Source organism: Protopterus annectens, chromosome 1.part1 (assembly GCF_019279795.1).
Source record: "Protopterus annectens isolate FY-2018-M chromosome 1.part1, PAN1.0, whole genome shotgun sequence".
NCBI lineage: Eukaryota > Metazoa > Chordata > Ceratodontiformes > Protopteridae > Protopterus > Protopterus annectens.
The window spans coordinates 840,591,757-840,609,399 of record NC_056726.1 but is presented as its reverse complement, the minus strand read 5'-3'; the positions used below and the strand labels follow the sequence as shown (position 1 = coordinate 840,609,399).

Below are 17,643 nucleotides of genomic sequence, written 5' to 3'. Positions count from 1 at the left end.
TTAGCAGTCTGCAGGACACCGAGTATAGTGACATGGCTTTGAATGGGTAGGACATGTTTTTTAGGCTTTGTATCCTTTTACTAAGGTTTCTCGGTGGGCTTTACAGTTGTTGCATGTTTCTTGATAGACACATGCCAAAGGGGGAATTATATTTAATGACTGGCCTGATGAGGGCTGAGCAAAGATGGACAATGGCATCCCTAAATCTACACGCAATCCCTTTGTTTACAAGCTGTACAATATAGATGGACATTCTTTCAGCAATGGACATGTGTTGATCAAAAGTTAGGCCACTTCCTATATACTAAGTTCCCAAATCCTGAATAACTGGGTCAGCACTGAGTCGCATTGTCATTGAAGTTTTTCTCTGGGGTAGATGACTTTCCAAAGGATACAATAATGTATTTTTTGCATTTAGTTTCAGTCCATGCTTTTGGCATGAGTTATTTATTTGGGGCAAACCTTCCTACAGGATGGCTAAGTAATTTGGGGATTCATTGGCTGCTCCTAGCTTGCAGACATCTGCAAACATAGTCAGCCAGAACCCTTTGGTATTGGCTTTTACTTTGGAAGTCTAGATTCCAGTCAGGAGAGGTCCCAGCACAGCTCCCTGGGGGACTCCACTAGTGACTGGTATCTTTGTGGAGGTAACTTCCCCAATTTTGATTTACTGCATACTATCTGTGAGGCAAATGGCAATCCAACGAGTGACACTGGGGTTTATTCACACTTTATTTAGCTTTTCTGTTATGCTTTTGTGGGGAATTATGTCAAAAGCTTTGTCCAGGTCAGGGTATGCTCTGTATACCATTTTTTCGTAATCCATTGTTTTGGTGACCTTTTCAAAAAAATCTACCAGGTTGAGTAAGCATAACCTTCCCTTGACAAATTCAAACTAAGATGGAGCCAGTGTGTGGAGGTTTCCTATGTCCTGATTGATTAGGTCCATGATAAGTCTTTCCATGGCTTTGCATATGAAACTGGTTAGACTTATGGGCCTCTGAGTCTGTGGAAGGTTCTCCCTTATGCAAGGGAATGACTGTAGCTTTTCTCCATTTGTCTGGTACAAAAACTGTTTGGAGGCTGATATTGAACAGTGTTGTTAGGGGTGTGGCTAAATCAGGATGTATGCTATTTGAGATGCATAGAGGGATATTGTCAGGACCCAGTGATCCATTACATTTAGCTTTTGATATTACTGTTAGGACTTGGTCTTGTGTGATCCCTGGAGACATGCCAGTTTCAGGTATACCTTGAGGGACAGATGTAGGGGAGATACGGGTAAAGCTAAAACTAAATTTATCAGCCAGTAGGTTCACTAATCAGCCCTGTGTAGGTAACAGAATTTATAGTTAGCTCAGCACATTGTTGTTTTACACTTTTGATGCTACAAACATAACTTAAGTAAATTCTGATTGTCTTTGGCTTGGGTTGCTATTTTAGCATTAAACATTGGGTTTGATGGATTTTATTAAGCTTCTGAGTTATTTTTTTATTTCAGTGACAAGGGCTCTAACATTCTGGGAATTAATCTTCTTACTTTTGGTCAAAATTATTTTCCTTTTATTGTAAAGATTGTTGATATTATGGTTCTACCATGTGGGTTTCTTTCTGATGTCATGACCTACACTTGTTCCTACAGTATACCTCTTAACCTCTTAGAGCAAGAAGTCTGGACAAAGCACAAATAATGGGGAGGAGGAAATCCCCAAAATAGGGACACTTTTTAAACATAGCTCTTACAAACATAGCAAGTTGATAAAATAACAGTTTTGCATTAGTATTTATTTTCTGAAGGATATGAAGCCATTATTTTCTGACTTCAGTCCTCAATGATGTGCCAGAAAAACACAGTTTTATGAGAAACAGATCAAAAATATGAGGTGAAAATCTGGACAGTTGAGGAGTATGTCCTACAGAGTATTTTTATTTATTTATTTTATTTATCATTTGTTGACCGGGAAAGTCCGACTAGGTTCCACAGAGCCTGTTTTCAGTGGAGGCCCGGGGAGAAATGCTCCAGATGCATGTCTTTGGAATATATATAAAAGTTGGTTTAGTGTAGTGGACTATGCTTCCACATATTCAGTGCAGTTTACTGTGTTAAGTGGAGATTTGAAGCTTGCCAATGTATCACTTAGGAGGAGGTAGTCTGTCCTAAAGAAATTTATAATGGTACCCTGGGTGGAAGGGATCTCTGGTTTCAGTTTTATTTTGAAGGAGATTACTTTATAGTCAGATCTAACAAGTGATGAAGATATGCAAGGGATGGTGCAAGATGCTCCCATATTAGTAAGGCTAAGATCCAAGATGTTATTCCCCCAGTAGGTACTCTGACCAATTGTTCTAGGGCATTTCTATTGACAAAGTCCAGGAATCTCTGTGCTTGTGCACTAGTGGTGGTGTAGGTTTCCCAGTCTATAGTTGGATAGTTTAGATCACCTAGGAAAATGCCATTGGGTTTAATACTGAGTGATTCTAGTTCTGTAGAATGGCATTGTGGCTTTCTTTTGTCATAGAGGGATTTCTATAGCTAGGTAATATATGGGATGGGACCTTTCTGATGGTTATTTGGACATGAAGAAGGTCTAGTGCATTGTGCTGCTTTCTCAGCTTTGATGTGAGTCTATATAGAATGAGATACCACCATCTTTTTTCCCCTCTTGCACAGTAGCTGGTCTAAACATGTGAAAGACATTATAGCCCTGTACACCCGGACTATTCTCAGCTATTTTAAAGCATGTTTCCATCATTAAACACGTTAATGTCGCCCAAGGTGAGAAGGGCTTGTAGGGAGTGGAGTTTTTTGCTTCAAGTTATTCACTTCCTGTCCCTGCCAACACTATCTCATTTCCTATTTGTGGGACTCTATGCTTTCATTTTCATCAAGAGGTTCTTTTTATCCTGTTTGGATGTATTTTACTATTTATTTATTATATTTTACTATTCCAGACCAATGTGTTTATTTTCTCTCATAGTCATTACCTCTGTTTTCTTCTTTTTCTTTTGTTACAATTTTATGCAGATTTATTAATGATCTGAATTCATGGAGGCTAAGCATCTTATGCCTTTTTATTTTTATTTTTCAGTTAGCCATTTCAGAAAAGAGACATACCATCGTAAAAAAATTATTAAAATATCAAGGCACCATAATAAAATATTCATAATTGCAGAAACAAATAGGAAAAGAACAACAAATATGGCTGCAGCTCCATACCTTAACGGACAATTGCTTGCTATAGTATAAACAAGAAGCTTATACATAACTATATTTAGGAAAAGCAGCGAAATAGCTAACAGCCAGATAGAACCATCCAGAATTAAAGCTACAATTAGAAAGAATAACGCAATATATATGCAAAGCAATGTAGACAGGCAGGAAAGGACAAAACCAGATCCTATGGAAAGAATCACAAAGTGAGTAGAGGCAATCATGGCAGTGATAAACGCATTCCATGTATAAACCTTTCCACTGCCAACCAACATAAAAAGATAGACGAGAACAGAAACTGCTCCTAAAAGCATCATATTACTAAAAGTAATAATGTCACTTTGAAATGCCATAAAAGCCGTTAATATAAGTATGTGATATGATGCAAATGTCTGATACAAGGTTTTGTCCTTCGTTCCTTTTCCTGCTGTGGTGCTCAAGTTTTTAAGGATTTCAGACATTTGTATGATAGTAAGCACCAGATTACTCTTACATGCAAAAAGAAGCAGTGCAGTCACAATAGTGATACAAATGCCATATGGTAGAAGTGAAGTTACAACACAAACCACATTCTCCAAGCAGAAGGTGTCAAAATATATGACATGTTTGTCAGTGCTGTTGGAACAGTTGTCCATAAATATCATAGTATCTACCCCTAGCATGCTCTGCAAGTCTGACAGAGTGACTTCTTCAATACTACCAGTGGTTGTTACTACATAAGCAAATGTAGAATCATAGCCATCAAGGTCAGAGAAGCAGCCAGCAATCCAGATCTGTTTGACTGCTGTAATGTCATTGCTTCTAGAGTCATACTTCTGAAGGATCGGCCCTGTAACTAAGAACATATAATTTCCCTTCAACTGTTTTTCCATTCTGTCTTTGATGTGCCTTTGAGTTTTAAAGTACCACTTTTTCTTCAGTGATTCAGTCACTGGAATGGTGAGTGTGAGTCCATAAAAGTGGAATGGAATGACCCGTACATTGTTGTAGTCTTGTTGTGTTTCATATTTGCTGTCCTTGAGCTCAGAAAGTGTATGTGGTTCCACCATTCCATTTTCTTGTTTGCTATATATATGGAACATGAATTCTTTATTATGGTCCTAAAATCAAAAGAAACGATATTATGAAAATACTCCATTTGAAAATAAATGTTTCTTCCTGTAACTGACATAATATTGAGAGGCATTTGAGTTTCTACAATATAAAGTACAGTTGTGTAAATTCTTACCATAACAGTAGATGTCTTTCTCTTCACTGTTACAGTTTTCTTCACCTTAGGGATATTCTGCCAAGGATATCCCAACATCTGACCAGTATACCAAAGCCTTTAGATCTTGTATGCATTGTACGTTACACATATGCTCCCCACACAGAACATAGGGCATAAAGGTAACATACGGACACAGTTACTCAGAACTGAATTGTCCCAGTAGAGAACAGTCTCCATAAGACAAAAAAAGTTCTATGCACATCCAAAGGGAGGAAATACAGATGAAACAGGGGGACCTTTTTCCAGGAGAGGAACCAAATCAAAACCCAAAGAGAAAAAAGGGAATGGAGGGAGGCACCAAATACTACAACAGTAAAGAGAAGGACATCTACTGCTATGGCAAGATTTTACACAACTATACTGCGTCCTTTTATATCACTGTTGCAGTATTCATTTTAGGAAGAGTACAAAAGCTTAAGAAAAGGAGTGGGATGAGGAAGAGTGGGAAGAGCCATCAAACCCATGTAGGATGGTCCTAACAAAACCAGCTCTGGCCCTAGAAACCAAATCAAATGTAAAATCCTTACTAAAGGTATGCACTGAAGACCATGTAGCAGCATTAAGGATGGAACTGGTGTTCAGCCCCTGAAGAAAGCACCAGAAGAGGCAACAGTCCTAGAGGAACAACCTCTAACAGAAGTAGACAGACACTTGCCACAAAAAAGTATAATAAACAGAAATGGCCTTGGATATCCAGGAGGAGTTGTTTTGCTTGGAAACAGCTAAACCCAAAGTCCTGGAATGAAAAGAAATAAAAAGCTGATCGTGGTCTTAGTTCTATCCAAATAACACCTGAGCTGTGTGTGGAAATCCAAGGTATGCAGGACCCTTTCACTAGCAGACTGAAGAGAAGGAAAAATGAAAGTGAGTTGAACTACCTGATTCAAGGACAACTCATTAACTAACCTTAGGCTTAAAAGAAGGATTAGTATGAAGAGACAGGTCTATATCAGTTCATTGAAGATTCACTTCAGTGAACCTGACTTCACTGACCCCAAATCAACTTCACTTCCTCGAACATTCACATCCACAAAAGATTTAATTAGGGAAAGGAAGCAGTTCACCAACAGCACAACTTTGCCCTTTTCCCCACCGTAGTGTGATCTTGGAGTTGGTATATATAGTTAGGGGGAGTGTGGGGCACAGCCCCCCACTTGGGTGGGTTTGACATAATGTGGTGTTTGTTCCAGTGTAGTGTTGGTCAAGTGTTTCCTTTCCCTGGTGAAATCTTTTTCAATGTGAATGTTCACGGAAGTGAAGTTTACTGATTTGGGGTAGATGAAGTCAGGTTGGCTGAAGTGAATCTTCAATGAACTGACACCCTGTCCCCTGTGGAAAAACAAAAAACAAAAAAGGGGGAATGGCCATAAGGGCCTGAAGCTCATAAAGCCTCCAAGCATGAGTAAGATCAAGCACTAAGACAGCCTTCCAGATACAGTGTTGCAGGGAAGCTGAACCTGCAGGCTCAAAAAGAGCTGGAGTAAATTTTTCCATAATAAAATTAAGGTCCCAAGGAAGAGGAATAGGCTTCCTTGGGGATTGAGGATGCAGGACACCTTAAGAAATTGTTTGATCTAAAAATGAGAAGCTAAAGTAGGATTCAAGGGCAGTCAGAAACAGGTGAGAAAATGGCCTTGACAGAATAGTCGGCCAAGCCAGACTGGAGCAACTCACACAAAGAGGGAGAGAACCAGAGAGATCCACACTGAAAAAGGATCCTCGCTATAAGCATTGCACCAGGTAGAAAATCTTTTCATTTTGAACATATAAGACTTTCTGGTTGCTGGTTATTTGCCTCCTGTAAAACCATGAGCAAGTCCTTGGAAAAGAGGTGCCTAAAAGGGATCAAAACCTATCACCCACAATGTCAGTTGAAGAGTGAACAAGTGAGGATGGAAAAGTAACCCCTTGTCCTGTATGAAGAGGTTCAAATGGTGAGGTAACTTGTGATAATTTCCCCTGGCCAGATGCATTAAGAGGGAGGACCAGTGGTATCTTGGCCAAAAGGGAGTCACTAGCAAGATTTTTGGGGAGTCCAGCTGAATCTTCTGCAGGGCTCTTAGAAGAAGAGGAAGAGGAGGGAAGACAAATTGAAATATACCCTTCCAAGGAAAAGAATGGGCATCTGTCTCCCATGCCAGATGGCAATGCACTCTGGAACAGAAAAGAGGGAGCTGCCTGTTCAGAAGTGAGGCAAAAAGATCTGCCTAAGGAATATCCCACCAATGGACTATGTCCAGAAACACATCTCTGAGAAGCATCCATTAGTGAGCTTATGTTTTGTACCCACCCAAAGAGTCTGCCACTAGATTGTGCTCTGAAGTAATATGCACTGCCTGAAGAGTTAGCTGATGACTGATAGCCAGATCCCAGGCCTGAAGAGCCAGCCTTCAAAGAAGGTAAGAATTTGTGCCCCCTGCTTGTTGACATACCACATCACTGAAGTGTTGTCTGTCTAATCCTTCTGAGGGCCTGGACAAATTGTGAGGTGAAAAGTCTGAAGGGACAGAATCAGAGAGGGGGGAGGGGGAAAGAACTTGAACTTTCAGGTGACCACAGGAAACCCCCTACCCCATGTCTTAGTCATCAGTAAACAGTTCTTAAGAAGGAACCTGAGGCTCAAAAGGCAGGCCAGGGTTGATGGTAAGTTGCTGAATCCACCACTCTAATTCATGATTGAGGTAAGGAAGGAGAGGCACTAAATCCAGACAATGGCAATGCTGAAGTCAAACTGACTTGAGGTACCACTGAAGCTTCTGCATATACAATCTGGTAAGAAGAAGCATTGGAATAAAAGGGACCATGAATCCTATAGCCTGAAGAAACTGTCTGGCAGGGATGACAGGCAGAGGAAGAAGAAACTGAAAGTAAGCTGTCATGGACAAAACATCTGGAGGAGGAAGAGAAGCTAACATTGACACTGTCTGAATTCTGCTGTCCAGATACACATACTCCTAAGAGGGAGTCAGGAAAAATTTTGAAAGTTGATAGTGAACCCCAGACATTGAAGGAGAGATATGGTGAACTCCAGAGAATTGCAACAGGCAACTGGGAGAAGGTGTCCAGATCAATAGGTCATCTAAACACGGAAAAATCTGCATGCCTTGGAGCCTGAAAAAGGCTATCACAGTAGCTACTAGGCATTTTGTGAATACCCTTGGGGCAGTAGAGAACACAAAATGAGAGGAAGAAAGAGAGAAAAGTTGACTGAAAAGAGAGTGAATACAAATATGAAGGTAAGCATTCTTCAGATTCTAGGACACCAGAAAAGCCTGGGACATCAACAGAGGAAACATGGTTTGAAGACAAAGCATCCAAAAAGAAGGAACCTTGAGAAAGGTGTTGAGCAAGGAAAGATCCAGAATAGGCCTCCAAGTGCCCTCCTTTTGAGGAACTAGGAACATTCTGGAGTAAAATCTCTTTCCCACTTGGGAAGGAGGAACAGTCTGAACAGTTTCCTGGTCCAGCAGGAAACTCAGAACCTCTGAGAAATGAGAAATCTGCTCTCGAGGGAGTTGAGGAATCCCCAAAAAAAAGAATGGAGAGACTTTCATACCATGAAGTAACCTTGACGGATGATGGACAGAATCCAAGAATCTTGAGTTTATGAGTTGCCAGTTTGAAAGACAGAGGGACAGCAGTATCATCTGCAATAAAGCCAACTTTTCTTGAACACCATAATAATTATATCCTTGAATTTCTGAGGCTGCTATTTTCTTTGCCAGTGGTTCTAAATATAATGCAAATAACAAAGGGGAAACAGGACACTCCTGTTTGAATCCTCTGTTCAAACAAAACTTATCAGAGCTCTGAGAGCCCTCCCACTTGATTTTTGCTTCTAATCCCTCATGTATTTTCTAATTAACTTTATTATTCTACCAAGAAATGCAAATGCTTCCTTTGCCCTACCCATAAATTCCCAGTTTACATTGTTGGATGTCTTCTCTGCATCAAGGCTTATGAACAATGGTGGTATTTTCTTATATTCTGGTTCTCTCTGGATCATCACCATTGTATTAATCTTGTCAAATGTTTACCTCCCCTCCACAAAACCACACTGATCCATATCTATCAATGTTGGCATCACCTTTGCCATTGTTTTAGGCATTATAGACATAAACACTTTACAAGCATGTTTTAAAATTTAAATATGCCTATATGAAGCCAGATCTGGAATGGTTTTACTATCTTTATGTGTTACAGCTACCACAGCTTTTTTCCAGGATATTTGTGCTTCCCCTCCTTTTAAATACTGCTAAACAAAACCTTGACTTTTATCACTTTATTCCCTCTTAGCTTTCAAACTTCCACCTGAATACTATCTGTTTCTGGAAACTTTCCTGCAGACTGGTTACACATCACCATTTTATCTCATCTCCTCGTATCTTAACTGTTAATTGTTGACCCTCATTTACCACTATTCTTGGCATATTTAATTTTTCAAAAATATTTCCATTTGTGTTTTTCATGGTTTCTCCATTTCAAAGCTTTATACAAATTTTCATAAAATTTCCAAAATTCCTCTAATACCTCTACAGGATTCTCTGGTTATTTTTCTTGTTATAGTCTCCCTAAATTTGGCAACAATCCTTTCAACTTTCTGGTGCCTAAGTCATTGTGCCAAAAGTTTTCGTGCTCTAGAGTTATTATCAAAAATGGCTGCTTAACAGCAATCTTTCTAAACTAGTGGGCATTATCCAGGTTCTCCCTTATAATATTCTCATTAGCACTCTGCAATTGTGCATCTTCATGTTTTGTGAGTTTTCTCCAATTCTGTAATATTTTAATCTTTGTCAGCCCCTCTAAATAATTCTTGTTACTTCTTAACCAGATCTCTTTTTCTTTTTTTTCTACTATATTTTTAAACTCCACTTTCATTGTACCCCACTTACTAGCTATAACTTCTGGAGTGCTTTCTATCTTCCCCAATAACTCCTGAATAATTTCCACAAGATTTTTTGTTTTAATAAAAACCCTAAAAAAAACACTCCCCAGAAACCCCCCATAACCTGGTAACATAATACAAGCACATATAACTATTGGGTTCCTATTATGTAAGCGAACGTTCAATATTGTGAACACTGCTTTATCGACAGCTAAATGTCGAAAAGGCCAAATCCCGAACAAATGGAACAGCGATTTTTTTCCTAGGGAAAAAAATTGCTGGTCCACAAAAAGAAAAATAAATAAATAGAGGCTCCCCCCACACCCCTCTACTTAAATATACCAAACTCTGAGATCACACCACAGTGGAGGAAATAGCAAAGTCCCAAAAACAGCCCAGTGATTTTTTTCCCTAGGAAAAAAATTGCCTAACCATGCTATCAACATTTGGCCTTTTCGACATTTAGCTTTCGATTAAGTGGTGTTTGCAATATTGAACGTTCGTGTAACTAATAGGGACCCTAACTATTTACATCTTCAAATAATAAACATTAACCCTCCTAATGGGAACATATGCCCCAAATAAACAACTGCTAATATAAGCCTTAATTAACCTGAAATTGAGGCTATCCATGCTAAGACCCATGCTACTGAATATGATTCTAATTACATAAATTGGTGTCTGTTCCTTTTTTAGGGTGGCCACAGTGGTGCAGTGGTTAGCATTGTCGCCTCACAGCAAGATGTTCTCTGGTTCGATCCTCGGCTGGGGTGCCTTCTGTGCCCGCATCCCAAAGACATGCAGTAGGTGGATTGGACACTCTAAACTGGCCCTAGGTTTGAGTGTGTGCATGTGTGTGCCTTCTGTGGAAGGTTGGGCGCCAGTCTGGCAACTCTACACTGTAAAACTCCACTGCCAATCATGAGCGGACAGGTGATCCACTGTAAGAAGAAGAAGAAGGTGTCTATTCCTTTTTTATCTTTATTTCCCTACCAGATGTGAAAACAACTTGCACGCTTTCAGAAAACAATAACTTTTACCCTTGAAGAAAGCAGTGTTTTGGCTTTTTATTACCCTGTTATCAGCTTGTTTCCATGGAAATGTAAGAGAAAAGAAAATGTAGCCCTCTGCTACAACATGAAAGGCTGATACATTTATTGCTAAATAAAAACTTTTCCTTTTATTTGTTTTTCTCTTATTTACTTGTTTCCACTTAAAATGTGTTATTAGATTAAGCCAAGGGTCTTAATTCAGACATCCACCTATGCAAAAATAAAATAAAACATATCAGCTTTACATATATTATGATTTGTGTAATTTTGTAGCCCATCCCTACCTCAGCAACCCAAGATTACAGCCTATTAACTTAAACATGCTTTTGTCTAGCCTTACTTCTCTTTTGCACTGTAATCCCTACATTTCTTAATACTGAAAAAAGAAAGAAAAAGATGATAAGGAAGAAAAAAGGCATCTGTTTGTTTCAGTAACTTTATCACATACAGGAACAACTAAAATACTTTACTATATGACATGCAATTTATATTGTCAAAAGTTTCATAGAAATACATTTAAGAACAGAAATTGTTTTATTTATAGTTACCCATTTCCTTCCTTTTCCCATCCCTTCAGTGCCCTTCAAAACACTAATGACACAAAGTGAGGAAAATGCTTTTCAGTTACCCACAAGTTTAACAAAGTCAACAAATGTCCACTCTTTCCACTTTTTCATATGCAGCCATATGTCACAAATTCCAGATTCCAGTTCAAGTCCAAGATGCTTCTAATTCTTCTAGTCACCTCCTTTGCTTTTCTCTGTCTCTCAAGCATTTTCCTTTGGAACAGTGAAAATGATATCACCAGCAAAGTCTATCTGTGTGCTTTATTATCACAAGAATGAGAAGCAGAATCCACTTCTGCTTGGTGGCTCACTTTTTGTTCAACAAACTTTTGTATTTGCTCCTTACCCTGTTCTGCATCAAAAATGCCTCAAGGTAAAACTATTCTAAAGAGAGCTGGATCCAGCAGCTTGAATTTCATACCTGTCTCTTGACATTCACTTATTACTGGAATAAATGTGTTTATCTTCTGCTTGGTGTACAGTGAATCTTTCTCTACAAACACTCTACTGCTCCAATCTTTAATTTTTTGCCCTTTTGCTACATATCTTTGAGCTCAACTTTTTATGTTGGTAAGTTTGCATCCTTACTAATACAGTCCTGGCTGCTTTCTCATGGCGAGATTTGGAGCATGCACATGGTGTGCCCTTTCAATTAACAGGTCCTACAGTGGAATGCTAGTCCAGTTGCTTTTTTTATTTTATTTATTTATTTTTGCCATCATGAAATTAATACAGTCTGTCCTACTTTCTCTGGTACAGATGAAAATCTCAGATTTTCCTTGCATGCTTTGTCCTCTAATTCTACCATTTTTTGAAACATCTCATCTTGAGCAGTCTCATACTTAAGCCAGCCACTTGTACATTTCGACCTCTGATTTTTGCAGTTTTATCATCTTATCTGTTTAAAGCTTTTTCCAATTCTCCAGTCTTTTGATATACTCCTTACATGTTTTGTTTATTTTAATCAGCTCTGAACGCATTTAACTTATTTTTCTCTAGATTACTAGAAGCCATGTCTTGCACCAAAGCTGGAGCTTTAACTCTTTTTTGCTGAACAGTTACACGATTTTTCTCAGTCAGTGTTTTGTCTTTACCTTTTCTAGTTGATTTTCTTACAGGTTCTCTTCTCTGCGGGTATCCAGGCAGTGTACTTGCTAGCCAGTAACTGAATTTACTAAATGTGACAAAGTTCCTGGCCCTTGTGTTTCAGTTTCTTTTTTCACACAAGGAGAGCTGTTGATCAGTGTGTAGCCATCTTGGAAAATCCCACTTAGTGAACACTGTTGGTGCAGTGGATAGTCCAATGGGTAAAGTATTGAAGTAATAAAGTAATGCAGGCACATACTCCTTAAGAAACACCTGAAGTCTGGATGAAAAGGAATGACATGAAAAGCATCTTTTAAATGTAGAGTTACCAGGAAACTTGACTGAGAAGAGTTTACAGTTTATGAAGTGATATTACTTTGAAATTTTTACTGTCATGAACAGGTCTATAAAGATCTAGAACTGGTCTCCATGCATATTCTTAGTTTGGCACTAAAAACATCCTTAAACTTTCCCAGTTAGGGAAGGAGGAACTGCTTCTATCACTCCCTGGAATGACATGTAATGAATGACAGGTGTAAATAAAGCAGTCTGGTCTGATGGATGAGGAATAACCTCCTGGCAAGGAGGAATATCTTCTCACTGCCATCTATACCCTGATAAATGATCTTCAGAACCCATTTGTCTGAAAACATGTTACCAAAAAGAAAATGGAGATTCAGATTTTTTGGAAGGGAAAATGGGCTCCCAGGGTGAGGATTGGAACAAAGTCCCTAAAATAGTCAAACTGACTAACTGAACTGTCTTTGGGGTTTTTTTTTGGGGGGGTGCTGAATCATTTCTGGAACAACCTTTCTATTATGCCAGAACTGGATGAGGGGTTAGAGAATCCCTTAGAAATGTAAAAAAAGGAGGGCAAAGAACCTTAGAGGTTCCTTGATTTAACTTACTTCTACTTTCACCACACTTTTTGATCACTTCTGCAGAAAAGGAAGCAAAAATTAATCTCTATCCAAAAGAAAAATATAAAATCTCATTATTCACTTCCTCTTGGAAGTTTCTGAGAATGCAGCCAGGCATACATCCTCAAAACAGTACCAGATGCTGTAGCCCTGGAAGGATTATCAACTGAGTTATACATATAACAAGAAACTGCATAATTTAAAACAGATGTTTCTTCACAAGAAGAAACTGCAGACCAAACATTCCTCATACTTTCAAAATTAGTCAGAATAAACTTTAACATATGATTTAAGAATTCAGAATTTTGAAAATCATACTTGCATAATCATACACTTTTTTTCACATACCCAGCAATAATCTTTGCATCCTTATCAAAAAGAGGAGGACAGGAGCTAACTAAAGGTTTAGCATCAGTAGGAATGACCAAAGCCATAGCTGCTGGGTCAGATTTGGGAAGAGTGTATAAAGACTTAAAAAGACTGAGAAATGTTATACATTCTATCTGCCATTATAGGGACAATAGGCTGACTAACAGGAAAAATAGAGATAGACACATCCTCCAAAGGTGACAGAACTAGATGAAATGGTGAAGTTTCAGGAAGTTTCTTCTGTAACAGCTGATAAAATTTTCTGAGGGACTATGAAACCTCAGTGTACTCCCACAGAAAACACTTGCACATTCTGGAAATAGTCTTAAAGACAGAGCAACCCCAAAGGAAGGATTAAAAACTGAGCTGTCCTCTGAGTCTGAATCAGAAAACTGAGGAGAACACCTGTATTTCTCCCTTCATCTTCACATCTATTTTAATAAAATGGATTCATGTATCACATATATTTAATTGGTACAGCCTGTTTAGATAATGTCATAGTCTCATACTTGTGACTGTTAAAAATTTTCTGTAGAAACTGTTCGAGACTGTCATTTGCAAATATGTGATTGTTATTCATAATTATGCTGTACTGAAATTTCTATGCCCTGTATGCAGTTTTACAAAGGTATTAATGCTTTAGCTCTAAGGAAGAGTCTAAGGCATGGCTGAAAAGGGTCAAATGACCACTCCATTTACCCAGTCAACAAATATGAATAAATAAACAAGCAAAAAAAAAGTCATAAACAGAGTGAGTTGTAGGACTCTCCCGCTGGAGGAGTTACTTGACCATTTTTCAGAAGAATCTAGGATATGTAGTACAATTCTACTGAGAAATATGAATATATATGGCTCTATATGTCTTAATAGCAGCCTTATATGCATATTTTTGAGCTCTCTGCATCATTGGTCTAAGACCTGTCAGGCATGTACTTCCTGCAAGTCTGTACTGCTGTTTTGATTTCAAAATAGGTTCACTCAAAGTGTAGTCCTATAACACCATGTTTCATGAGAGGCAATGAGGACAAAGGCTTCCTGCAGTTTGGTATTATAGAAAGTAAACATATTGTCAAGACAGAGCAATTTATGAATTTGGAAATCACTTGACTGCAGAGAGGAGACAAATGTTTAGTGGGTCTACAGTTTAATAGTTCGAATCACTAAAGATCGAACTTTAGTGATCGAACTACTAAAATGCTGAAACCCTACAAAAATATTAGTAAAACAAACAAAAAAATAAAGTAAAGGGTGTAGGCAGGGGGGCAAGTCACCTCGCACCCCCCCCGCTACTTAAATATACCAACTCTGAGACCGCACTACATTGAAGAAAATGGAAATCTCCCCTTACGAAGATTTCTGTTTAAATGTTCCATGTTCTGCCCTTTCGCTATTCTCGTGTCAACAATATCAGATTTGATATTGTCAGACTTCAAGATAATAATATAGACCCATGTTTAGCTGGTCCTCATAAAGAGAGTTTTTTGTGGGGCATCTGTAGGTTCTATATGAACCATCAAAACCACTGAGCTCATATCACTACTCCCTGGTACTTGTGCTCATAACTGACAGCCTGAGTACATACACATGAAACACAAACTCAAGCCTTTAAAGTTATAAGTAAACACACCACAGATCAAAAATATGCAAAATTGTTTTTTGCAGGTCTAATGCTTCCTGCACCCCTATGCACCACACCTCTTCATTTATTAATCTCAATCTGAGGACACTGCACCTTGAAACAGTGACCAGTAATGCACAAAGAAAAATCTATCCTGCTGTTTCTCCAGGAGGCTGCATTCTCTTGTACCATAAACAGTAATATCTGACTGTCAACACCACTCCAATATGATGTGAGTAACAACACGCCAGCAGCTATTCCCTTGCTTGAGCAACAGTGATACACACAGTCTAATACTGAGCAACAGCATGTAAGCCGGAATCTTTACCAGTGGGTTCCTACATTCAGTAACGGTCAACAAAATTGGAAGGTTTCAGGTACTGAGCACCAGTCTGTACATGTAAAGGATGTGTGGTAACTATCCTCAAAGGAACAGTGTTGTAATAGGCTCCCAGGTCTAGTAGGTACAGCATTTACCTAATAGTATCGTTTAAACAGGAGTATGACAGTATATCCATGCACCTTGCGCAGTGCCCTTCCCATTCACAGGTAAATGCTTGTGATCAAGATCATATAGCTTTTGATCCTCCCATGTTGCTGTTCCATAACCTCACGTAACATATCATGCCCTCAGTTACTCAGTTAATTCTATAATTCTCTCCTTCCCTTCTCTGCTTGCACACAGCACTGGTATTACCTCAGGCATGATTACTATGCTGTCTGTTGTGCAAAGCTCCCTCAGTCTTGGTGCTTTCTACTTTGCCTCCTAGGCTGAAGCAATAGACAAGGCATTTCTCGGCACATACACAAGCACATGGAGTTTATCTATCCAACTGCTGAATGCTTTCAACAAGGTTTGGGTTGTTTTATCCACTGGGAGACCTGGCACAATCTCCAGCCAGACTAAATCCCTCCTTTATCCTTTCTCAATCTAGCATCAAGTTTAATGGGGTGTCCCATTATAAGTGTACCAGGCATTCACCAACACATTCTTTCTTCTCCTTAACCATTTCACCTGTGCCTTCCCTGTTGTATACACAATGCTATTTCTTTTTATTTTTCCTTGTACCCTTACCATTTCCATCTGTTAAGAAATCTCTCTCCTCTAACGTTTATCATGGTAAGGACACTTGTACTCTAATAGTACCCCTCCTCCTTCAGCATTCCCTGCCAGGAAATCACTTCCCGTATATTCTGCTGTGGTTTTACTGCAAAGTACTGCCCTACTAATCTGTTTACAAATACTGCTGTCTTGCCTGTTATTTACTTAACACTATCTTTGGTGATCTCTTGTTCCCTGTACTTCACCCTCTGTGAATCATAAATTACAATCAACTCAGAAATTCTTTTCTGTGTACTTGTCATAATTTACTAATATTCTGTCTTATCACAAATTACAGTGAATCCCTCCCTTTTCCAGAGCACACTGGCTAGAATGAGTATCTGACATAAGGAATAAATAGCCTTTAATATAAAAGATTATGATGGGGGTCTGATCATAACCAACTTATTATGTGTTAAGGATATGGATGCCAAGAAATTCAGTATGAGATTGGAATGAAGCAGAGCTTGAGAGGTGAATTTCTTGTAATCCATGTTGAAAAGGCATGAGTAATGGTCGGAGACCCAATCATAATCTTCTGTATTAAAGGTTCTTTATTCTTACTGTCAAATCATAATTATTTGTAGTGTATGGAGCTTTATCAGTTCCATGTACTGCCAATTAAAAAAAAGTGGAGGAGTGCAAAGTGCTTTGTAGTCTTTCAAAGCCATGAAACTCTTAAGTACTGCTTGTACACAGACAGTTTGTAGAAGTGAAGTAACTCTTGAGGAATTAATGGCTTTAAAAGCTGTAAGACACTTCACCCTGCCATAATTCTTTGTTTAGAAATGTGTCAGAGAGAAGTAGTTACCAGTTTCTAATTCTGTTTTAGTTATTACCACTGTTTTTTTAGTGTCTAGCATGAGACTATGACGCTCAATCTTAATAGGACTTGGTGCTTAACAAGCTTGTCTTGTTTCTGTTTATGAAGTGTAATCAATGCACTCTATGCACAAGAAACAGTGCACCACCTGATTTTCTCACACCATTAAATGCAGTTCCCCAAAATGGCAAGTGTTTAGTTTCTTTAATTAATAGTGATTTTTTATCTTACAACCCACCCAGAAACAGAAGTTTCATCTGTATGTTCTATGATATAACCTGCAGTTGTGCCATAGATTTGTTGGTATTTTACAATATTTGCTTCTTAACCTTTCAGTTTGAGTCAGACACCAAATCCATGAGGTAAACTGTCTTAATGGTAACATTGTTAACTAGAGATCACACAAAAGAAACACAGCTAAATACTGAAATGTGTACTAAGTAATGTCATTTACCATTTCAGTCACATTGTTACTGGATGTGGCTTATGTATTTGTATATGGCTGAGAAAAAAACTAAATTTATAGAAAAGAAACCATATTAACAGGTTTCAGGTTGCAACATTATTACTCACATATGTTCTTTTGTATAACCATCATTAATCCAACATTACATAAGTTGCTGAATTCCTCCTCCAAAACATTACTCTGCAAACATTATTCCCCAATTTCCATTTTTGTATGTCATTTTCTTCTACCCTTTTCTAAAGGTCCCACTTCCAATTCTTTTACCCTGTTACAAC

At 38.5% G+C, this 17,643-nt stretch overlaps 2 protein-coding genes across 2 annotated transcripts in view; one reads left to right on the top strand and one right to left on the bottom strand.

Moving 5' to 3' along the window:
• Positions 1-17,643, top strand: part of TAF1C (TATA-box binding protein associated factor, RNA polymerase I subunit C) — a 1,469,099-nt gene that overhangs the window by 963,069 nt on the left and 488,387 nt on the right. The gene's annotated exons all lie outside the window — the stretch shown is intronic.
• Positions 3,065-17,643, bottom strand: part of LOC122807709 — a 1,162,287-nt gene continuing 1,147,708 nt past the window's right edge. The window contains exon 2 of the mRNA XM_044078684.1: positions 3,065-4,311. Within this exon, the coding sequence (XP_043934619.1) occupies positions 3,079-4,311 (1,233 nt within the window). The 3' untranslated portion in view covers positions 3,065-3,078. The remainder of the gene's footprint in view (positions 4,312-17,643) is intronic.